The following is a 23,378-nucleotide window of genomic DNA, read 5'->3' on the forward strand; positions in this document are numbered from 1 at the left end:
GCAGTCTGACCCATGATTGCGGTTTTGAGTAATGAACCAGGCTGGGAGTTTTTAAAAGTCTTGGGCATCTTTGGCAGGTGTTTAGAGTTACTTTGTTGATTCAGATGATGCTAATTGCTCGTTCAGAGAACCTTTTCATGTTATGCTAATTTTTTGATAGGAATTTTGGGTTTTCATGAGCTGTATGCCAAAATCATCAGTATTAAAACAATAAAAGACCTGAAATATTTCAGTGGGTGTGCAATGAATCTAAAATATATGACAGTTTAATTTTTATCATTACATTATGGAAAATAATGAACTTTATCACAATATGCACATTTTTGAGGACCTGTATAAAGACAGATATAAAGCAAGCAACATGTTGCTTAAAGGTTATGAGTAAGTTTTCTGACCACATAACTTACTCTTTCCAGATATAAAGCTGTGCAGGGTTGAAATAATTAATTGGATTACTAGATTAATGAAATAATCAACTAATTTAGTTATCAATTATTCATTAGCTGGAGCATAGACTAAAAAACGGGGCGCTTGCTGAAAAAACTCAACATATTCAGAGCAGTGATTATACCTAAACATATACACATTATACTTTTCATATAAAAGACGTTTGTAAATATGTTTTAGCCAAAATTCAAGTTTTAGTTTCAACTGGTTCTGATTCACCAAAGGAATGCTATGTAATTGCATTTAAGGCAATGAAATGTTTATTTTCTTTTTTTTTAAATAATTATTTGCATCTTTTGTTGCATTTCTAATTTTGTATAAAAGGTCATAAGTGCTTCACTGAAAAATCTGTAGAATATGCCATTTTTGATTAATCGTCAGAACAATCAATGGATTAATTGCAATCTAAAGTAATTGTCAATTGCACCCCTGACACAGGGTGTTTAACATATTGTGCTTCAGGAAATCTCACCAACAAACACACACACACACACACACAAAAACAACACCACAAGAAAAACATAAATATATTTATTTTTGAAGCATGCCTAAAACTCCAGTACAGGCAACAAACAGACTCCAATGTTACACAGTGGGGTGGAGGGAATATAAACTGTCAGCTGTCAGTTTGAGAGACATGAGAGTTGGTCCTTGGATAACGCACAGAAGGCAAAACGAAAGAAAAAAAAAAGAGCAAATTCACCAAACCAGCTGCATGTTTCTCAGTCTTATTTATAGCTTATGTTCATTTAAAGCACTTCAAGTCTGAACATTAAGACCCTTAAACAACTAAAAATGCACTGCTGCATGTTAAAAGAAACCAGAAGAGCAGAGTGAGAAGTATGACAGCTCACCAAAGCTACATTGGTCGTAGATACTTCTACCATTTGCTTGACTGCAGCCTAACATTCAGTGCACAAGCAGACCGGGCTTTATGTTTTTTTTTTCTTTAATGTAAACAATAACTACTTTATTTTAACTTGCGTTGGCATAGCATTACACATGGTGTGCCATGATGACAGACATGCAGAGCGCTCATCGTTTCTTAGCGACGAACATGACGAGCAGAGCTCCGGTCAGCAGAGCCACACCGACTAGCAGCCATTTGTTCAAGGTCTCCCGAAACCTCCGGCCCTCTGCAGCGGCATCCTGGCCGTACAGGTTAGCGAAGCGGTCCTACGAAACACACACACACAAACACACACACACAGCAGACAGAGTTAGAACGTGTTGGTTTTTACTTTGGTAGAGAGTACAGCGCTGAGAAAGAGCTTTCTCAGCTTTTTTTTTTTTGGCCATCCTTACAGAGCCTATAAAAGGTTCCTATGCCCTTTTGTCAGTTAAAGAAGTTAAATTCTATTTAAAAATCCCATAGGGAAGTTAAAGGTTGTTGTAACTTGTTGTAGATTATGGGCTGTAAGGATTTTCGGTAGCAGTCTGTATTGCTGCGGTCCTGTCAAAGCTTCTGACTGAAGACACTCAAAGAGGATATTCAGGGTTGTTCATAATTTTCTTAATTTGCTCTTTTATTGCTTTTAAAAATCAATGATGATCAACAAAATTTGGCTTTTATTTTCCTAAATACCAGGTTGGTTTGGATGAGTTAGCTAAAACAAGAGTGATTTTTTTTTTTTGTATTAACTCAGGATATATTTGATATAGTTGTTTTTCTTAATGATCTGAAATGTTTAAGTGAGACAAAAATGAAAATAAAATAAAAACCTTGTATCTGAATGGGAGCAAATACAAATTTTTCTGTATATTCATAATTCAATAAATTAAAATACAAGATCCTCATTTGTCACATTAAGGGGACAGTATCGTGTTTTCCAGGCAAATAGTGCCATTTTATAGCATAATTAATTAACTGTTACCTTCAGTTGTTATCAAAATGCTACCAGTGACGTGCGGCAGGTGAGGCAGAGCCTCACCTGTCATCATGAAAAAATAATATATAATAACAAAATCATTTATATTGCTATTTTCACCCTGTGGTTTGTACTATTTTTTACTTAGCTTAACCAATTCTGATTATTTTTTTCTTCAAAATCGCTGGATTTTCGCATTTTCCCATTCAAATGCTCAGAAGCGAAGCCGGTGAGGCAGCAGCGAGCTGAGCCTCACCTGGGATCGCGCAACCTGTCGCTAACTGCGCTGTCTGCCATTCTATGGGAGTAAGTTCCTCCTGTCTGTACGCCGGCAATAAAATTGCTAAAAACATTTAATATATGGACTGATTTTCCATAATCTAGCTTATGTATATAATGTTTTAACATATATATATATAAATAACAGTGTTTTTTTTGTGTCACCAACTGTGTGTATCGTGTTTTGTGTGCGGAGGAGCGATAAGAAACGGCAGAGAACAGACTTGAGGTGAGGCAGGCAGTTCTCTTGCCTCATGGCAGGGGGGGCTCATGATCCCAGACATTGTGACTGCACAACTGCAGAGTAAGACACAGTGAGCTAGCCATGGAGCTAGCCATACAGTAAATAAGTAAAGTACAGCGATATATTTGTTTTCTCCTCTCTTCCGACGTCAACATGAAAGACTACATTTCTACACTTAGTTTTCTAAAGTGGATTTTCATTTGAAGCAGGAGATGATAACTAAAGGAAGACCAACACGGGAGCTGAAAGTTTTGCTTCGAGACAGTTTGATGATTCTCAAATGGAGTAGAAAAGACATGCCGAGGACAGACTTGGCTTTGGATGAACGGATATTTTTGTGCAGAATTAGCGGTGCATGGATTTAATTGATAAAGGTAAGACAGCAATAAGATGTTTTTGTTTAGTTTTTTTAATGAAATGTGAGTTTTGTGGGCTACAGTTTGTATGTCTAAGTAATTCAGTAAAGTAGAAGCGGTAGCTAATCTACCACAGCAATTATTTATTAATAAAACATTAAGCCTAAAACGTACTACAACAGACTGAATGTTCTGTTCTGTGTGCAAAATTCTTGAATGTTCTTTTGGTGTTAAATCCTAAAATATGAAGCGGCATTGTTGTCAGTTTCTATGGCAATGAGTCTGAGTGTAGCTTGGCGGATTTGCTGTGGATCATAGCACGAAATTAAAACCTACATTTCTAAGTTTCACTGAGTGAACGCGGCTATGGATGACATGTAAAAGATTAGTCTTTTTGTCCCCCAGCGTCCAATAACATTCATGGTGTCTGTAAGTCGTAAGTCAGTGCCTCACCAGCAATGAACCTCACCGCACGTAACTGAATGCTACATATATATCAAAAATGTCTAACACCTTGAAATTGGGCCTCTGTCTCTTTAAAAACTCCTGTCCTTTCTGAAACGCCGCCTCCAGGAAGTCATCACAACACTGCTGCTCTATCAACCCTTTAACAACGTTTTTACCAGCGTTTCACTGAGAAGTAGCTCCTATAATGAGCTCGGCAGGTGTTTGCTAATTGCTGCTGGCTAGTCTGAAGGAGCTGCAGATGGAGGAGGGTCTGTAATGAGGAAGCTTAGAAACTGAAGCCCCAGAGAATCTGCGTCTCAAAGGCAGCGCTCGATACAAACAGCCGTTTTGCACGGCTGAATGGTTGCCATGGGAGATTAAAAGATTTCTTGAACATGCGTGGGAGAATAAAGAAAACACTCCAGGTATGTTTTGTTATGAGGGAATAACATTAAAACATGATATAAAACTAAAATAAAATGTAAATTTTACATAATACTGCCCCTTTAAAAGTATCTGTCAAAAACAATAACCTTTAAGAAGCTATTAAATATAGTTCTTCCATTAAGATCACATTTCTGTTTAAAAGCTAAAACATCAGCTTTTGTGTAGTTAATCTATATAATGTGTTTTACTTGCTGATGGAGTTGCTGAACTAAATGAGACTTTTAAATGATATTCTGAACTCATTGATAAGGCGTGTCGATGTGGAGACGTACCCATCCTCCCTGGCTTTGGATCCAGGGATTGAGCTGCTCGTCCAGGTAAGTGGTCATCCATTCGGCAATGCGGGAGACCAGCTCACTCATATTCTTCTGAACGCAATCCACACACAGAATTCCCCCAAAGGTAAACATGGCCACCACCCGACCCCAGTTGACCTCACCCTTGAACAACTCATCCAGCACGGTCTTGAAGCTCTGGTAGGCCGTGTCGGGGGTGATGTCCAGCTGCAAGGAAAGGTGTTTAAAGCTTTGGGTGTAGAGGCGTTCAAACTCCTCTGCCGCGTCCTTCAGAACCAATTTGACAACCTTGACGCCGGTGGGAGGGTCCCGGGACTTCCCTGGGGAGCCGGCCCAGCTGTTGACCAGCGGACCATTGCTAGGGCCCCGGCTGTCCCCATCCCAATTGGTCCTGGCCCCGTCGGCCTCGGACCTCAGCAGAGAGCTTGAATAGTTTCTCTGAGACAATTTGTAGCTTATGTAGAACTCCACCAGTTCTCTGTTGCTGTAGGACATTATTCACAACATGCAGTCGACCTAGCAAGACGCCATGACGCTTTCATTTCTCCCTGGCCGCCAGATGTCACATTGGAGCTTTCGTAGCCAATGCTGCAGCCAGCAACAGCAACCTGGAAGCACAGAGGACAATCACGATGTGGCGGTGTAACTTTTTTTTAGGGAAATAGTAACACATGCACATCACTTTACCTTGTACACATTTTGTCATGTTACACACAAATGGAAATATATTTAATGAGCTTTCTTTCATGTGATAGATGAATACAAAGTAATGATTTTTTTTTGTGATACATGTTGGTTTGACAAAAGAAAGTTGCTTTATGAGCGTCTCATGACTTGCTAACAGCTACAAAACTGCCCCCCAAAAAAACCAAAACAAAAAACAACCAACCTCCCCTTTGGGGTCAATAAAGTATTTTTGAATTAAAAAAAAGAAAAAATTTGTTGTGACATCATTTGGGTACGTTCTGTACTGTTTTTGTCCCGAATGCCTCCTTTTTTCCCCCCGTTTGCTTGGTTATTTGAATGTTTTGTTGTTTGTTCTCTTATCCAATTGGTTATCTGTTATTTTACATATCAACACCTCTGTTTCTTAGTCTGTATTCTTTTTGTATGCACTAATTGGGGAATTAAAACAACAACAACAAAAAAAAAAAAAACAGCTCAATAATCAGGGCAGCAGAGACAATATTTCACAGGAGCATTGTCCTACATGATACCATCAGTTTTTGGGAAGCTCTGCTAATCAATCTCAACTGCTTTTACTGCTCTTTTTTTATTTTTTTATTTCTCTCTGGCTGTGGGCATAGCAATTGATGGAAGACACGGTTTGAACTTCCTCCTGCATCCTTTTCAACTCCTCTGGGATTCGGGGGTTTTAGTTCTGGTAATTATTTGAGTCTTTGAGATGTTAATCAGGTGCTCCCAGTTGTAAACAACATGTTTGTGCATCAAAGTAACTGTGCAAAAGTAACAGAAATAAATGCATAAAAACAGAGTAAAAAATACTTCCAGCTACATCTACAACTGTCCAAACATGCCTTCAGGAATAAACAACTGTTGGAGGAAAACCATAAGAATTCCTGTTTGTAGTTTGCAAAAAGTCATTTTGTGGAGACTGTAAGAGGTTAAGACCGAAACTGAACTACATATGCAACTCTCTGTGCAGTACAAAACTAATGCTGCACATCAAAAAAAAAGGAGAAAAAAAAGAAAGAAAAAAAGAAATCAGTGTCTAGACATGTACGGCAGGTACAGACATACCTCAAAATAATATACAGTTGTAATTTCTTTGAAAATCCGTTATTTTGTATCTTTTTGTGCTGCTGGATATACATTAAAGCTACACTGCTTAGATACTTTTGTGTTTTGCTAGAAGCAATAATGAAAATCGTTTATCAGTTTTCTTCTACCTCACAATTATGCACTACTTTTTGTCACATAAAATCCCAATTAAATTGCTGGTGCATTTCTTGCAGTCTGCATTATTTTTAGAGGCTATTTGACATGTTCAACTGTGTTTATTGGAGACACATACTGCAGCAGTACAGATCATCAGTATAAATACGAATAACGGAATCTAGATTTAGCCATAATGTAGCACAACTTATCGTGATCGCCGTTCACGGAACCACATCGTTGCGAACTGTTGACATATCTAAGCGTCTCTCTCAGAGAAAACGAGCCATCTCTGACAGCTCCATCAAGTCACGTAGTTTGGAAATAACTGGGTTAGCCTTGCATGCTAACTAGCTGCTAAACTGACTACAAGATACGCTTCAGAAAAGGGAAGGGAAGGGGGAAAAAGAGCAATAAAAGTACATACGATGTGCTTTTAATAGCCATTTGTGTCTGGCCTTATACTTACAGTTCTCAGAAGTCTATTTCTTCCGTTAAGAAAGCAGGTTTGAAGGTAAAAGTGGATGGAATTGCAAACATAACATTTTTGCAACTGACAGGGGCCCGTTCAGTGACGTATGCAGGCTGTTGGCTAATTGCGTCGTTGATGCCGTGAAAAGTCCCGCCTTTTCCTGCTCCTGCGCCAATCAACAATAGAAACACCCCGGAAATTTAGAGATCTGATCCGTAACGTTGAGTATTAATGGAACTTTAGTGTAGATTAATATATTTCTACGCGCATTCTTATTTTAATTTTATATTTAGTCATTTTTGATAAATTGCACATTGTTTATATTTGCACTTACTAGTATTTACACCTTGGATGGAATAGATTACCAGCAAATAAGCAATTTCCCTTTGGGATCAATAAAGTATATTCCAGTTTTTACACTGGAATATACACTCTCCAAAATTTAGAGAGTTTATGTATTTAAATTTAAGTAAATATGCATTTAGAGTCTAAATGCATATTTACCAGGCAATTTACCTTTATAGCTGAAACTTTTATCTAAATAATTCACAATAATTAACATTATGAAAATGGTGTAATGTGTATTTTTGCTTAATATTTTATCTTTTATCTGCTTTTATTTTTGATTGTTTTTGAAAGTTTTTTGTGAACAGGTAGACTGAATCCCAACAAACGTTTTCATTAACATTTTTATTGAAACAGGTACATAAATTTTAAATGCGTCTTAAATTGTCTAAGTCTGGGATAAGATGAAGAGAGTACACAGGAACAACTAAGACAAGTAAACAAAAAGTAGGGAGACTTGGAAAAAAACATTTTATGCGTCATGGCAGCTAGGAAAAGTAATACAGTTTGAAACAGAACCACAATGTAGGCAAAGAAGAACCGTCTCTCTCTCTATATATGTATATATATATGCATCGGTACTTATACAATGCAGGTTAAGGTAACAGTTTTTCCTTTCTCCAGGTCTGGTTAAGAGTAACACATTAAAAATGGATGAATTTATGTGCCCCATGCCAATTTAATAAAAACAGCCCTTCGAGATGTAACCACTTTTGGAGCAGTACAACTCGTTTACTTGTAAAACTCAGCTAATTTTCAACCAGAACAAAAGAACACTAACATGAGGGCATGTCAGCATTTTCTTTCCCATCGTCAATAAAGCTGTTTTCCATGGAAGGCTCATCCATGCTCTCCTGGTTTTCCTCTTCTGTCAGGTTCTGTGGGGACATGGACTCCACCTTTTCATTTTCATTCTCCAAGACCTTTTCTTGGTTTTGCTCAACCTCTTCACTCTCTGAAAATATCTCTTCTTCTTGGTTGGGGTCAGCTTTTTCATTCTCCAAGACCTCCCCTTCTTGTTGTACATCAGGCGTGTCATTCTCTGGTAATATCTCTTCTTCTACACCAACTTTTTCATTCTCCGACAAGACTTCTTTTTGGTTTGGCTCAACTTTTTCATTTTCATTTTCTGATAAGACAGACACTTCTTGGATCGGGTCATCTTCTTTGCCATCTGGACTACTGCTCTTTTCTTCTGAACGATCAGTCACTTCCAAACGTCCTCTCTCTTCTGTCGGGTTCTCCAGGCACTTGTAGTCCACATTGTCTCCTGGGTTTGTGTCAACCTTTTCGTCTTGGTTTGTGTCAACTTCTTCATTCGGAACAGGATCCTCTGTTTCTTCTTCGTTGTCTGAGTCTATTGAAATTATTTCTATGTGCAAACCACTCTGTTCCACTGTGTGGTTGGGTGTGTGAGGACGTCGTTTTGGTTTTGAGTGTGGTGCATGTGACTTTAAGCCTGTAGACCTAGCAGAGGTGGTGCCAACCAACCTCCCCTTATCAAAGATCAGGTAATGTTTCAGTTTGCGCACAGCGTTCATGTCAAGGCCAACTTGGACCAAAACCTTCTTGGTTTCACAACCCTTTAAACACAGCTTTCGCTTCAACGCAAAGTGACTGGCAACTTCGGATTTCCACAGCCACAGACTCGCGGCCAGCTTCTCCACTTCTTGAGAAGTCGGGTATGGCCGTCGATTGAAGTATGCCGTCAGGAACTCTTTCCTGGCCTCGTGTGTCTTGTGCTCGCAGCCCGATGGATCCAGAACCAGGCCATCAAATGGAGCGGTGCTTCCGCGGAAGGGACCTGTTTTTTTGCTCATTTTGATTTTCTTGGGACTTGAAGGAGATTGTGTTGGCAACTGTCTCTTGAGAATACCGGCACCTGCCGAGTTGAGAGTCAAGGCGGATTTGAAGCCCTGACTCGACTGACTCCTACCAACGGCTCTGCATTGCACAAGGTGCAGCGTGATTGTGGAAGCTACCATGTTACTAGTGTATACCCCTAAACAATGAATGCACTTGTATGTCATTTTATTTTCGACAGGATGCATGGTTTGGATCACTTGATGTCGCTGTCTCAGGTGCATGGACAAGGCGTCAGAGATGGGACCTTTGAGGATGGAGAAGCACAGCGGACAAACAGTCTTTCCAACGTCACTGTTCTGGATTAGCGAAGCTAAATTTCTTGGTTCGTTTTGCTTTTCCACAATTCTAACCGGCTGTAATTTTCCAGGAAGCTGAACGTACTGCAGTGGCGGTGGAGATTGATCTTGACCGTTGGGCGACTCCTTCATGTTGAAAGTGAGGACAGCGAGCTGAATGTTAGTGGGTTTGGTTTGTTTAATAGTCAGATCAAAGGTTAGAGGGGATGCACCAGAGGGTCCAACAAACTCATCTGGGTGGGTCTTGGCTGTGTGCTCCATGATTTTCTCAATACTGTGGAAAGCAGAGTGGCACTGTGGACAAGTTAAGCCATGAATCAGCATGTGGTTCAATAATGTGCTGCTGGGAAGATAGCGGTTGCAAAGCAAACACTTGCTGGTGAAGTTGTGGATTTTCATGATGTACTTGGCCAGTGCCCAGACCTTTTTAGCCTTGTGAGCACACTCGAAATGAGCACTGTACAGGTTTTCAGGAAAGAGCTCATTGCAAACAGTGCATATCTTCCACTTCTGTGTTTGGGCTGTGTTCACACCAGTTTGATTATTTTCAGCCACAACTCCATTGGCATTAACTTTGACCTGCTTCGGATTGACTGGGACACTACGCGGACTCTTAACAGTGGGCTTCAGGTAACCAATTACAGGTTGCGTTGTTGGCTCAGGCCTTGGAGTTTTACCCCTGTTAATGATCAGAGCAGCTTTCTCGTTCATGGTTGGTTGAGGCTTTGACATCATGACATTAGCATGTCCAATCATGGTTGTAACTTGTGAACCGATGCGTTCGTGGTACTCGACAACATGCTGCACCAAAGCCTCGTAGCTCCGTGTGGAAAACGGACACTGTTTGCAGAAAATGTTGTTGCCGTTGACGGAACAAGCACCGTTTTTAACAGATCCAGTGACCCTGCCATGATACGGTGAAACAATATGCTGGAAGTGTTCTCTATAAATATGCCTTCTGACAACATTGTAGAGTGCATCTCTGAATTTGCACTTCTTGCAGAAGTACATTGGTCTCTCCAGTCTGTTTCCTTGTACGGCGCTGTTTCCCAAAACGGAAGCACGTGGGTTGCCATAGTTCAGCTGGAATGAGTTGGTTATGTGGAATATTTTGACATGCGTCTCCAGGGTCCTCCTGTTTGCACTAAAAGCACAGTAGGGACAGTTGAGCAGAAGTTGACTCTCCAATATTTTCCGGTGGACATTGCGGAAGTGATTTTTGTAGCCAGAGTAGTATTTGGAAGAAAATCGGCACTCTGTGCAGCAAAACTGCTTCGATCGGTACCCCTAAAAAAAAATTAAAATAAAAACACCCAGGAAAGAAACAGTGGTCTTAGAAAATGAGGTGATTTATTCATAAAAGTTCAAGCTGAAAGAGAATTTACCTGTGTTTTAGAGTGAGACGGATCCCATGTGCAGATGTCATAGCCTGCAGTCTCCTTTACAGTTTGTTCATCTGGGCAAAACTCTTTAAACTCCTGTAGAATTAACGGGACAATTAAGAAGACAACTAAGCATTATTAAGTAAGCATAGAGTTAAATTTATACATTCTTGACAGATACAAGACAGACTGGACACTGGTGAGAGCTTTATATTCTTTACTCGGGTCTCAGTTTTGATTGAAAGTATTGATACCAAATTAGTTATGCACTGTCGAAGGCCTTGATTTCTCTGAAGAGTCTAACTTAGCTCCAAAAAGCATTATACCACAAGACAGATTAAGGTCAAAAGTATGTGAAAATAGGAAAATAAGATGCAGAAGGTTGTTTAAAGAAAAAAAAAAGAAAAAGAAAACCCAAAAATGTTTTAGTAATTAAATACAAAAAATTATTTACAAAAATTTATTACACAAAAGTGTTACATTTCAAAGTTTTAGTTCTGTCAATTTAAATTACTATGGTCATATCACTGAGGTATAGATATAACTCAATGATACTCTATATACAATTCCTATTCTGGTTAGGCCAGGTCAGTTTGCTAGCCAATCAGGCACAGTGACACAATGGTCAACAAATTTACTAGCTACTGAAACGTTTGGCAGTGTGGTATTCCATTCTTCTGCTATGTGCCTCTCCATTCTCTCCACAGACCTTAATTTCCACATTACGATCTGAGTGGACCTCAAAGTGGAAATTCCATATAAAATTTACTATAATGTGAAAAACATTACTTTCCATCACTGAGCAGCAGTGCAGACCTCTTTCTCCCGAGTCGAGGCAAATTGTTCCTGACCTCATCTCTGTCCCAGAAGTTGTTTACCACAAGAAATGAGAAAATTGGGAGTCCATGTCTAGAATACATCTGTGTTGGGACTCCTGGTTCATAAAGTTCCCTTAAACACATGTTTTCTTCACAGTTCGAAGGACTGCAATCATCCCTCTCTTTGTGCATTTTCCTACCTGAGTCTTTTCTTCCATTCAACTTTCTATTAATATAATTGGGATACAGCTCTCTGATTAGGCAGTTTCTTTAGCAATATTTATTTGCACCTCACCCTCATGTAGAAGGTTTAAATGACTGTCTACAAACTATAAAGATTCCCTGCAACTGCCGTAACATAGCATAATCTTTATGTATTAAAAAAATTGTGTATCATCATTAAATAATATTCAAGTTTTCTGAGATGCAGAAAGCTAGTGTGTATTAAGTGCTAAGCTGTTTTTATGAAAGTTATCAAAAATATGTGCTGGAAACATAGTCAGTTTGTAATTCTGACAAAATGCAAGTCTTAATTTTTCAAATTATTTATTAAAAAAGATAAACTTTGATAATATTTTAATCTATTGACATGGACCTGAAGAGGACAGTGTTTTTCAAGAGATGCTGTTTAGTGCTATTTAAAGGTAAAATTAAAAAGCTATCTTTCAAATTGATCATCCTGTGTTGTAGATGCATACTAGGCTGCTAGCCATTATTGTTTTTGACAATATGCTGCAAATCTGTTCTTATTGTGTTTAAGCTAATCGTGTTTTCAACATTTCACCCACTGACACAGGCAGCTGAGCTGAAGTCGAGTCGATATTCTGATACCACTTATATATATAAAAAAATAGACAAATACCATACAACAACAACAACAACAAAAACACTCACCTCTGCTACCTCCTTGCAGAGCTCGAGTCCTATGTCTTCTAGGTTTTTCTTCACTTGTTTTCTAGCTTTCCGGATTCTTGTCAGATTATTCACAGGGAGCTGGTACATGGCTCCTTGGAGAAAAGAGAAATGCTCAGTCCTTGAAGCTGGTTAAAGTGCATCTGCAGGGATTCTCCTTGGCTAGTGCTACACTGCCGGGTAATACAGGTTTGTAAAAAAAAAAAATCCCTGATACAGCCACTGATTTCAGATAAATCACAACAGACACTTTGAATTGCAAAAACTTTTAAACGACTATTAATCAGTGCAACGACTAAACCGTACTGATTTGACATGGGAGGGCGCGACCCCTTAACTCATATCAGTGCACAACATGCAACATGGATGGATATCTCAATACAATAGTACTGCTGCAGCTAGCTTGTGTTGTTGTGAATATGCTACAAACTGACTTGACCCCATGCATGAGAGATCGCATGATCAGATAGGCCTAATGATGCTTTTTACCCTGAAACCCGCTAAATGGCGTTAGCTTTATTCCGTTAGCTCTGCTGGCTGCTTCTTGCAGCATGGTCCACATCTAAAAGCTGGGGTCATTTAGCCCGACTTTTTATAATTTTGTGGTAATATGAAAATGGAGGGCGACTTACCTCAGAATGTGTCTCCGGGCTATACAGTTCGCCTCACTGACATAAATTGGTAACAAAGAAGTAAACTCTGTGAATCGGGACGAAATGACTGATGATGTTCTCACTCTGTTCTGACGCCGGAATGCTAATGCTATTGCTCCTTCACCGTTAACTGGCTAAACGCTAGCTATCTAGTTAGCTGCCGCATCTGCAGCAACAAGCGGCTTAGACAACGCACTAAATATGATAGTGGTCGTTTTAATAGTCTAGCACACTACATACGACCCCCAGGTCCAAAATTCCCCCTCGCTTTCTCTTTAGCTCGTTTCAGTCCCGAGGCTAGCCTGTTAGCAGCGTTCTATATTTCAAGTGCTGTACATAAAATCCAAAATGGCGACCAGGAAAAGACGGAAGTGGCGTTTTAGTGTTGAGAAGAGACTGTTTGATGTGGTTTTATTCATGGAGTAAAATGCTCCATTGATTTTTATTAACTTCACAGTTTAAATGCACAATAACTATGTTTTTATAGACTTTCAGAAAAGTATTATTATTCAATTCAATTCAAAATGCTCTATAAACTCATATTATCTTCAAAGTAGGGTTGTCACCTTTCAGAAATGAAAATAAGGGATGCCCACCATGGTTTGGTGCCCACAGAAGTGGTACACTTCACTTTATAGCTGTCTTTTGTGAAAATAAAGTATCAATAGTGCAATCATTACACAAGTTATACCACTCCAGTCTCAGTAGTATAACTTCAACATGTTAAATAAAGTAGATTAAGCTTTAATTAAGCAGGTGCAAAAGGTATTTGGTAAAAAAGTAAAGTACTGAAGCACTGACCAACTGATCACAGCACGTGATTTAATATTTTTAAATCATGTCAGACAGCCAAAAGTAAGTTCTGTGCAAGTTCTGGTATTTTAAAGATTAATACAAAAAATATTTATACAATAAGGAGTTGGGTTCAGAGGCTGGGCCAGGGTAGTCTGTGTTTTTTAATGGGGAGCACTTAAAAAAGAATGAAATAAAATACAGGTCAAAATTTCATCAAGTAAAGTGAACCAAAGAGCCACTTGAATCAGCCCCTGTCTGTGCCTGATGCATTGGTTAGTATGTCTTTACTTCCTTGTTATAGCTTGATAGATAGTCAGGTTATACAAATTGGCAACCCACATTAATAAAATAATGAAATAATATTGACCATATCAACATTTTTTCTACACAGAAAACCCTAACAAAAATGTTTTCATGTAGGATAAATAAACAGTTTCTCTTCACAATATTTATTTATTTACTATTAATCTGTTAGTATGATTTGTTATTTAAATTGTCGTTTATATTACTTTAGCTAATACTATTTTATATAAAAAACGTATCATCCAAACTCAACGTCTTAAGAATCATAATCAAACCATGGTAGGCTACTAAAAGCACAATAAGAAACTTAATAAATTATATCAAAATGTTCTGTACCATGTTGGCCTCACGAGTCGCTGATGTCTGATTCTGACGGTTCTGCAGTGTCCCTCTCCTGATCCATTCTGTCTGATATCATACAGCAGCACACTGCGCCACTGAATATCGCCGACTCAAATTTTTAAAAACAATGTCTGTATTCATCCTCAATGACATTGGTCTTCCTGGAATGTGTGTCTTCCCTCTCACGTCTGTATTTTTGCAAGAGTTCTTGTTTCTAAGTTTCGGGTGGAGAATATAAAAAACGCGGGTTGCAACCATGTCAGCAACGCCGTTCGTGCTGCGTTCTGGAGGGTCCTGTGTAGCTCCGGCCATGACAGTTTAGCTGACCTTATATCCTGTGTTTTATTGTGGTCATTGTTGTTATATTTAGTGTCGATATGTGTGTGATAGGCGTGTGTATCAGACATTTATAGAAATATGGAACAAACCGCGTCTCGTATCGGTTCAATACGGGACGATTCCGTATTTTACCCTACTTCAAAGACACTCTAAGAAATGGCTGTAAACTTACGGCGACATTCCAGCAGTAACATGCTGTTGTTCCAAAATACGGTAGGATATTGTCAATTTGATGTCTTCTTCTGTTATCACAATCAAGACTGATGACTGGCAGTAAACTACCGTAAAATAATTGTACAATACAGTTTTTTTCCTAGGAAAGACATTTTACTTGTATTTGCATCTCAGAGAACCAGCATTTAAAGACAATATTAAACGGAAAGAAAAAAAAAATACTTTCCATAGTAAATCTTTTAGGAAATGAATCAAAATCCACAGAGCATAATCAAAAGTGTTAGATTACAATAGGCCTTCGCAGCACTTCGCTGTTCGGGCCTAATTACCAGTGTTGGTGTTGTATGTTAAAACGACAATGTTAATTAAACACTTGTTTAGTCAAATTCAAAGATAGGTTTGTCAGTTTCCCTAAAGAGATGGTGTTTGCTAAAGAGTTGCTCCCACCAGGGCCGTGCAGAGACCACTAAAGGGGCAGGTGCTCAAGCATCCCCAGCCCCCCCACCCCCTGCATGTGCCTGGTGATCATTATGTGTAGAGTGTTATGGGCATCCCCTGTCTGACTCTGCTGACTCCCCCTCACATGTGATGGACCTGTCATGTGGGCGGGGGATCAGAGGAGCTGGAGGACCAGGACTGATGCTGATCTGACAGAACACCGGAAGAGCGGAGAGTTCAGTGTGTTAGCAGTGAAGCTATTCTGTTGAGTGTAACGGTTTATCAGAGGGGTGAGCTGCAGCCTCAGGAATAGCAGCTCGCTCTTATTTCTAATAAACCCTGTTGGCGGTACTACGTATGCGGTGTGTTGGCGTCTTGACAGTATTACTTGCAGTACAACACTTTAAAAGGTAATTACAGGATTGAAAATGTAAGTTTCCAGTAAAATACTGGTATTTACAGACAGCAGCTTTTTTTTTTATTTACCATTTTTCTGAAAGAACTGTAAAAAAAAAAAAAAAAACCTGGCGTCTGTAGCTACCAGTATTTTTTTTATTGTTCTTTCAGAAAAACGGTAGATCACCGTTCTTTCAAAAAAAAGGTAAACTACTGGCAGCTACAGACGGCAGAAGTTTACTGTTCTTTCACAGTATCTATACCGTACTTGCATTGACGGTAATCTACTGTCAGGATTAATTACGGTACTGCTACTGTGCATTTACAGTAAACTTCTGGCGTCTATAGCTGCCAGTATTTTACTGTAAATTTACAGGATTATTTCTTAGAGTGGAGTTGTTGTAGATGCTGATGGCTGTGGGCAGGAAGAATAGCATCAGTCTGTTACACCAAATCTGAAGAGTCCTCTGACTGAAGACACCGTTATTGTATGACAATGAAGAGGATGCTCATGGTTGTAATGTTTTTTTTTTATTTTATGAAGAATCCTTTGCACAATTATCTCTCGAGGTTCAAGAGGAGTCCCCAGAACAGAACCAGCCTTATTTTGTTCGGCTTTAGCCTTTTTCCAGTCAACAGATAATGGCAGAAGATATTACACTGTCCCAAACAGATTTACAGATGATCTGCGGCATCTTGTTGCAAACTCCGAATAACATAAGCTTCCGTAAGAAGTACAGTCTGCCCCGTCCGTTCTGGTAGAAGGCTTCACTCCAGTCCTGTCTGTTGTTCAGGTGAACAGCAAGGTATTTGTACTCATAACCTCGTTTTTTTTTTTTTTTTTTTTTTTTTTTTAATTCACAATCATTTGTTTTGTTCCTATTCAACATTTATTAACATTATTGTTGTTTAGACGTAGTTTTCATTCCAGCTGCTCCATAACTTCCAGCACAACAACACGAGGTCCAGTCATCACCAGCCTGGTCACTGTCTTGTAGTCCAGGTAAAGAACACACCTGCCATGCACCTGGCACACAAACTGCCGTATCTATGGAGATTGGTTACACTAATGGATCTCACTTCTGTCTAAACACTTAACGTTTTACTGTGTCGTGTGATTTATTTGTCAATTTTTTTTCTCTCACCTTAACTCCAGCAGCTGCCGCAGGGCTGCCAGGATCCACGGCTTGAACATAGCAGGGAGCCCTGCCTCTGACCACAATGCCCCAGCCCAGGGCGTCGCCGATCACCTGGAGTCACGGTGAGTTAAAATACATCTTACAGTTGGTGGGAAATGCAAACTTACAGGTAGCACTGAGTTATAATCGTTGTTTTTCAAGGACGAACTTGAGTGTGACTAACATGTCTGGTTCAGTTTAGTTCATTTAAAGCTGCAGAATGTAACTTTTATAGGCAGCTTCTTTTTTTTTTTTCATATTTGTTAAAACTATCACCATGTCCTGACGGTATCATATGAGACACATAATCTGTGAAAGGATCAATCTCCTCCAACTCCTCCCTGAGCTACTATTGCCATTTGAAGAAAGGCACCGCTCCCGACCAAAAACAACCAATCAGAGCCAGGGGGTGGGTCTTAGCACTGCCAAGCAATATTTTTCACAGAATATCTGTCTCATAACATGGTGAGAGTTTCAACAATTTAAAAAAAATTTTCATAAAAATTACATACTGCAGCTTTAAGGATACCCATTAGTCCCCACCATAGACTATTCCACTATTCTGGTCCACACACCAGAAGCGTTATAATAAAAATATTACAAGCATTACAATCATGTGTGTGATATGTAAACTAAATATGATTTCTCACATACAGTCACTCACCGTAAGCACTTTCTTGATGAAGGGTGCTCCAGGGGCCAGTAACTCCTGACATGTGACATGTCTTTTTAAAACTGTAAAGCCAGAAAAGATGTTTGGGTTTATAAGCAATCCCCTATTGAACAGAATATGGTGCTATGCTATGCTATACTATGCTTTGCTATGCTATACTAGAGGGCATACACCGTCATTTACAAGTTTTCCAGGATTCAGTCTGAAGTTTGAATCCGAGTTCATAAAATGAAAATGTTTGTGTAATTTTGTCTAATAAGGGAGCAGCACTACATACAGAAATATAAAACTGTATCTTTATATATACACCGAAGGGTGGAGGAGGCCCAGAACTATCAATTTATGGTCAAGAATGTTGTTTTAAAGATAGGTTTGTTGTTGAAGAAAAATACAAATTTAAGTTCTATGAAACCTTTTTGATTATTTTTCTTTCAAATTGTCCTAGCATGGAAATAACGCCATACCCTCACCCCAAATACACAATGGTTTGGGCGACACCTTAATGAAGTTCATTAAACTGCTCCATTACAATCTGGAGCAGGGTCCAAAGAAAATGTCACCATGACTTTCACCTTTCATTCTGCAGGTAGAGCCTACATACACCACCTCTGATCTGATGGCTCTAGCAAACTCAGCACTTTCTGTGGAAGACCTGTTGCGTATCTGGAGGTAATAACTACAACTCACTCGATAGGTAATAGGTGGAGGCTGATAAATGCTAATGGCTTTGATGTTTCAAGACTTCCTCTAGATTATCATTAGATTAACAGGCCTTATCGGCCATAAACGGGCTGGACGGTGGAGATGAGCAGCCATAAATGAAATGAAGATACTGCTGCACAGATGCGACTGTAAAAGGAAGACTCGGCCAAATGTAAACATGTCACACAAGAATAAGAAGCATGTACGGAATGCCACACGTGTCACAGTTTCAAGATTTAAAAAGTCCCAAAACTGAAATTATTTAATCTATCTTTACTTTAAATAAATTAAAAATATACATTTTCTTAGGATTAAATAATTTTATCTATCAATCTAAAGATATATATCTTTGAATAACAAGGGAAACTGATTTTTTTTTGTTGTTTTGTCAACTTTCTATGTTTTTAAGACTTTTAGATTTTCTATCGCTAACACATCATATTTCATTTATCTGGGCTCCGAATGCAATCGTTCCACCTGCCTGATTTAGGATTACATCTCACAACTGAGTTTGAAGAGAGTTGACCGAGAGTTTGAAATCCGCCAGAATGAAGCTGAAGCGAATTCAGACTGGATCTCCGGCCACCTGTGATCTGTTTTATGTCTTTACTCGGCCCAACTGCAAGGGAAAAAAAAAAAGTGTATTCAGAAGTCAACATTCAAATCAAAGTGCATTTTTACAACTAGAAAACAGAAAATTTGGTATTAACTAGATTGAAAAGCACTGTTATGCTCTTGGATGGGGTCTTTGCGTAGAAAAAACGGACTGTCGAGATTGTTTTCCTCTTGGATGGAAGCCCCGTCATTCTCTTGCTCCCTTTCATTTAGCAGCTCAGATAGGCGCCGGCGCCGACGGAAATTGATGCAAAACTGATAGAGGAGCCCGCTGTCGAAGAAGTCATGCTTCTTTGTCACTGGTGATGGGAATGGAATGCATGCGTTAAATAACACTGGAACGTGTTTCAAGAATGAATGGGTGTGTGTTTGCTTTTGATTGCCAAAAGTCCCCAGTGGCCACTCACCGCCGGCAGCCGCTGCTTACCCTTTACCGGAGTGCAAATGAGCTCTGCGCTCACCGTGTTGAATGATGCCATGCTCCTGCAACGCCCGACTCAGGTCCACTCCCTGACGCCGGTTCTCCACCTCCCCGTTCTGCAGGAGCCAGTCAATCAGCTGGTAGCCCGGAAATGAGCGCTGATACGAAACCCCGTGCTCCTCTCTCAGCTGCAGGATGGAGTTTTTGTCGGCGACGAGACTGAAAAGAACCGGTGATTGAAATCATGAAACAAATTCTCTCAGAACACGTTCTGGAAATTTGAGAAAGGAAATACGTAGATCACTAGTTTTTGTAATAATCCAGTTATTTATCCCCTCAGATGTGATAAAAGCAATTAATCTTCCTTTGCAGAAGCGTAATATTACATTAAAAAATGTGTTGCTTTTAAATAAATCTTTAAAAAAAAACTGCTTGTTCCCTTTTAATCTTGCCACAACTCTGGAAAAAATGCATCTGCTTGCTGCTTGGTTGAGCAGCACGCAGATTGTGTGGTTTATGTCCATAAAACAATTACCATATTTTTCCCTGCCAGTGTCCAGTGGAGTTCTGCTAGTGATTTAATACAATTTGGAAGAAGGCTGTAGCATGATAAAATGTAAAAAAAAGAAAAAAAGTGAAACACTGAATTCTTTCTGCATTCTGTAAGATTTTCATTGACTAAACTCTGCTGCTCAACCTACAAAAGCATTTTTGAACAAACATGGCACAAATATATTGGTGAAATATCGATTTTTTATTTTTTACCAGAGGCGTCATCACAGCAAAGAAAACCAACCAACCACAAACTTCCTGAATTTTAAAGCTAAGTCTACATGGATTTGTATTTAGAGTTGTGGTGCCATGCAAACGAAGCAGCCAGCTGTAACAGGAAAGAGTGTTCTCTGAATGTAGCTTTCAGAAACATATCTTCTTTTTTTTTCTACCTCAGAAACTTCTACAGAGAATTGCTGGAAAAGAGGTGATGCAACACAGTGGTAAACATGCTGCTTTGCCAACTTTTCCACAACAACTTGAATCAAATTCAAGAACTTCTATTTAAAAATGATAATGGATATTTGAAATTTTTCAAATATCCATTTGAAGTCCATCACTTGGTCATGTGACCGGTACTCCTCCCGGTCACATGACCAAGCTATTTTCAGTCGACATACTTTTTTTTGTGTATCGAGTTCTTACTTTTCATACAGCCTTTGCCCTCGCATGAAGATTTTCACTTCAGTGTTGAAGGGAAATGTGCCGTCATCCTTGCGAAAACGATACAGCAGTTTGGCATCCTTGAATTCGGGTCTCTTGTCACAGACTAAGGAGAAAAAGCAGCACACTGTTTAACATGTGCAGAGAGCGCTTCAGAAACATCCACTGTATTCATACCCAATGTCTAAAATTACACTTGCTCACCCTGACTGGCCACATTATTACAAGCACATTGATAGTAACAGGTCAGACCCCCTTCTTACTTCAGGACTTCCTTGATTCTTTGTGATACAGATTCAACAAAGTGTCGGAAATGTCCTCAGATATTTTGGTGCTGTTGCTGCAACATCAATGATTGGAATCTCCCACTCTCCTCTGACCTTTGACACCAACCTGGTACTTTTGTCCACATGTCTGCTGCTACATGGATTTTTTTTTTTAACCTTTTTTACATCGTTCACAGTAAACCCAGGAGATGACTGTATGTGAAAACTCAAACAGATCAGAAGTTTCTGAAAAAAATTAAGACCAACCAGTCTGTCACCAACGACCATCTCATGTNATCCCCGCTCTTCATCCAGCCTTGGTTAGAACGTTAGCATATCCAGATGTCCAAATGCAATAAAAGAGGAGGGGGGCATTGTGTAAAATTTACTTTTTTTTTAGCTTTATATCATGGTATAATGTTATTCCCTCAACATAAAACATACCTGGAGTGTTGCTTTGATTCTTTAAAAATACTTTAATCTCCCGTGGCAACCATATGGTTTGCCTAAAAGCTTGCTCTCACAAAGCTCCACCTATTTCCACAAAGCTACAGTTTACAAGCATCCGCCTCACAGAGCACCCCTCCCCCACTATCCTTCAGACTAGCAGCAGCAGCAATTAACAAACACCTGGTGGAACTGCACGTCTGCTGACGTCATCACATGAATTCTCAGTGAAAGGCGCTTAAGAACGGTTGTAAACAGCATAATGAGAAGGACTGTGATGATGTCTTGATGGTGGAAGTTGGAAAGAGTAGGAGCATCTTAAAGAGACAGAGCCCTAATTTCAAGTCGTATTTCTTTTAAGTCATGTTTGACATATACAGCATTTATACAACTGAAGTTAACAGTTACTGGATTGTACTATAAAATGACACTATGAGCCTGGAAAATACATAATTCCCCTTTAAGTTCCTTGCATATGATTTGCTGATCCACTATTTGGGTTATAGGGTTGACATGGGTACCACTGATAAGGCATCCAGTATCTGCACCTCTCACCGTGATGAACAATGTCGTGGTCCATGAGGTGCTGCATGAGACAAACGGCCGTCGCTCGATCCAAAGCCTCCTTGTGACTCACCAGCCAGTCGATCAGCTCCTGCGCCACAAAGCAGTTCGGATATGTCCGCAGGTGGTACCGCCGATCCTTGATCAGCTTTCCGTCGTGAAGCCTCAACCTTAAATCCATGTTCAAATCGTCGATGAGTTTTGAACTTTATCTGAACCATAAACCCACATAGCGTACTCTCACCCCCTCACCCGCCTTCCTACCGTACCTGAGTTGTTCTCCCGCAATCATGACTTCCGTCTTATGTTGTCTTGCTATGGTCTTTCTTCTTATGCTGCTTGTTCGCTCCATGTTTGCTATACCTGGACTGAGCAGTAAACGAAGCTCACCTTTTATTATAGACTTTTGTGTTTACAAAATAGCCAAAGAGACAAAGCATTGCCCTGAGGCCTAGATGTTGTGTGTACAGTTTAAGACAGAAAGGCAAAGACGTGGAGTTGAGGCATAAAAATGATTCTCCAATGTGTTGCTTTTTTTTGAAACAGAGATTCTCAGATGTTGTCTTAACAGATAAACATTTTAAATGAATTGTGTCTTCAATTAGAAACGAATAACTGAAACAATATTTACAGAAAAGTACTTCTATCCATCTTGTCACTGTGTTTTCGTCCAAGCTTGTTTCTATGTAGCGTAGAGTATCACTTAGAAATGACTGAACAATGAATTAGGAAGGGAGAAAAAAAAAGAAGCTTGTGGTGGTTATTGTCGTTTGCTGGAAGAGATGCTGGTATGCACTGTCCTGGTGTTACTGGATGAGTTTAGACTAGCTACATTTCAAAGGTCGTCTTATGGTTGTCTGGCAACCAAAAAAACCTGAAAAACGTCCCAGCAGGTGCTGGAAGACCAATCAGGATCCATGCAAAATGAAAGTGTTCATCCTTCAAGCCTCATCGTCTGTAAAGCAGCAACCCAATGAAATGAGCTGTGACCCATTTCTTGTAGACGCCTGCAGATGCAGATAAGGCATCGCCATGGTGACGCATAAACATACAGAGTCTTGCAGAGCATTCACATGTATTTAGTGTGTTTTATTTGGAACTGTGTAATAAACTGAACACAAAATAGTTCAATTTTGGAAAGTGGTGAAACAATAAGTGGTTTTCGAAAAAAAAAATACAAATAAAGACATGAATAGCGTTGCACACATTTGTCTTCAAGGGCTTTTATTCTGAAACCTCAGACTGAAATGCAGTGAAAATATGTTCCTGCAGGCGCTGAAGAATTAGTAGAAAGTGTGAAAATAGCACAAGCCCAGTCAGATAGGATGGAAATGGTTTGTAGTTTTCATAGAATGACACACATCCTCAACTGAACTTACAGTAGCTCTAGGCTTTGACTGGGCCATTCTAACATATACAATGATGTTTAATAAATTAAAATGTGTCTTGTAATCAGGCTCATTTGTCAAATAAAAAAATACAGATA

General features: G+C 39.4%; 3 protein-coding genes across 7 annotated transcripts in view; all 3 read right to left on the reverse strand.

Moving 5' to 3' along the window:
- Window positions 1–962: 962 nt before the first annotated feature.
- Window positions 963–6,877, reverse strand: LOC103147352 (bcl-2-like protein 1). Its single transcript, XM_007565647.1, has 3 exons — window positions 6,750–6,877; window positions 4,361–4,992; window positions 963–1,623 (listed from the first exon to the last, which is right to left on the reverse strand). The coding sequence occupies exons 2-3, from the start codon at window positions 4,877–4,879 to the stop codon at window positions 1,483–1,485; spliced, it is 660 nt and encodes a 219-aa protein (XP_007565709.1). The 5' UTR covers window positions 4,880–4,992; window positions 6,750–6,877; the 3' UTR covers window positions 963–1,482.
- A 545-nt stretch (window positions 6,878–7,422) lies between these two features.
- LOC103147353 (activity-dependent neuroprotector homeobox protein-like) lies at window positions 7,423–13,402 on the reverse strand. The gene is made up of 4 exons (XM_007565648.2): window positions 13,004–13,402; window positions 12,354–12,466; window positions 10,645–10,737; window positions 7,423–10,546 (listed from the first exon to the last, which is right to left on the reverse strand). Exons 2-4 carry the CDS (start codon window positions 12,459–12,461, stop codon window positions 7,874–7,876), a joined length of 2,874 nt encoding a protein of 957 aa, XP_007565710.1. The 5' UTR covers window positions 12,462–12,466; window positions 13,004–13,402; the 3' UTR covers window positions 7,423–7,873.
- Window positions 13,403–16,322: 2,920 nt separating this feature from the next.
- LOC103147354 (DEP domain-containing mTOR-interacting protein) overlaps window positions 16,323–23,378 on the reverse strand; it is a 54,065-nt gene continuing 47,009 nt past the window's right edge. Inside the window, exons 1-11 of one of the 5 annotated variants that reach the window (XR_001663886.1) lie at window positions 22,524–23,336; window positions 22,162–22,260; window positions 21,884–22,062; window positions 20,598–20,721; window positions 19,441–19,619; window positions 19,075–19,278; window positions 18,846–18,983; window positions 17,654–17,724; window positions 16,957–17,061; window positions 16,550–16,859; window positions 16,323–16,412 (exon numbers count right to left, since the gene is read on the reverse strand). Coding sequence is in view for 4 of the 5 variants with exons in the window: in XM_016678355.1 (XP_016533841.1) it covers window positions 16,734–16,859; window positions 16,957–17,061; window positions 17,654–17,724; window positions 18,846–18,983; window positions 19,075–19,278; window positions 19,441–19,619; window positions 20,598–20,721; window positions 21,884–22,062; window positions 22,162–22,260; window positions 22,524–22,543 (1,245 nt within the window). In the remaining variant the exon portion in view is untranslated. Of the gene's footprint in view, window positions 16,860–16,956; window positions 17,062–17,653; window positions 17,725–18,845; window positions 18,984–19,074; window positions 19,279–19,440; window positions 19,620–20,597; window positions 20,722–21,883; window positions 22,063–22,161; window positions 22,261–22,523; window positions 23,337–23,378 lie in introns of those variants that run through there. The other 4 variants (XM_016678356.1, XM_016678355.1, XM_007565649.2 and 1 more) reach the window with 4 other exon arrangements.

The sequence above is a fragment of the Poecilia formosa genome, unplaced genomic scaffold (assembly GCF_000485575.1).
Source record: "Poecilia formosa unplaced genomic scaffold, Poecilia_formosa-5.1.2 Scaffold181, whole genome shotgun sequence".
Taxonomy (NCBI): Eukaryota; Metazoa; Chordata; class Actinopteri; order Cyprinodontiformes; family Poeciliidae; genus Poecilia; species Poecilia formosa.

What these genes read in the sequence shown, in the direction of transcription:
- LOC103147352 (XM_007565647.1), bottom strand. Translation starts at nt 4,879, where the DNA reads ATGTCCTACAGCAACAGAGAACTGGTGGAGTTCTACATAAGCTACAAA. An exon ending in TCCAAAGCCAGGGAGGATGG is followed by an intron (nt 1,624 to 4,360) that starts GTACGTCTCCAC and finishes TGTGTTTCGTAG; the next exon opens with GACCGCTTCGCTAACCTGTA.
- LOC103147353 (XM_007565648.2), bottom strand. Translation starts at nt 12,461, where the DNA reads ATGTACCAGCTCCCTGTGAATAATCTGACAAGAATCCGGAAAGCTAGA. An exon ending in TCTGCAAGGAGGTAGCAGAG is followed by an intron (nt 10,738 to 12,353) that starts GTGAGTGTTTTT and finishes TTAATTCTACAG; the next exon opens with GAGTTTAAAGAGTTTTGCCC. An exon ending in CGTCTCACTCTAAAACACAG is followed by an intron (nt 10,547 to 10,644) that starts GTAAATTCTCTT and finishes ATTTTTTTTTAG; the next exon opens with GGGTACCGATCGAAGCAGTT.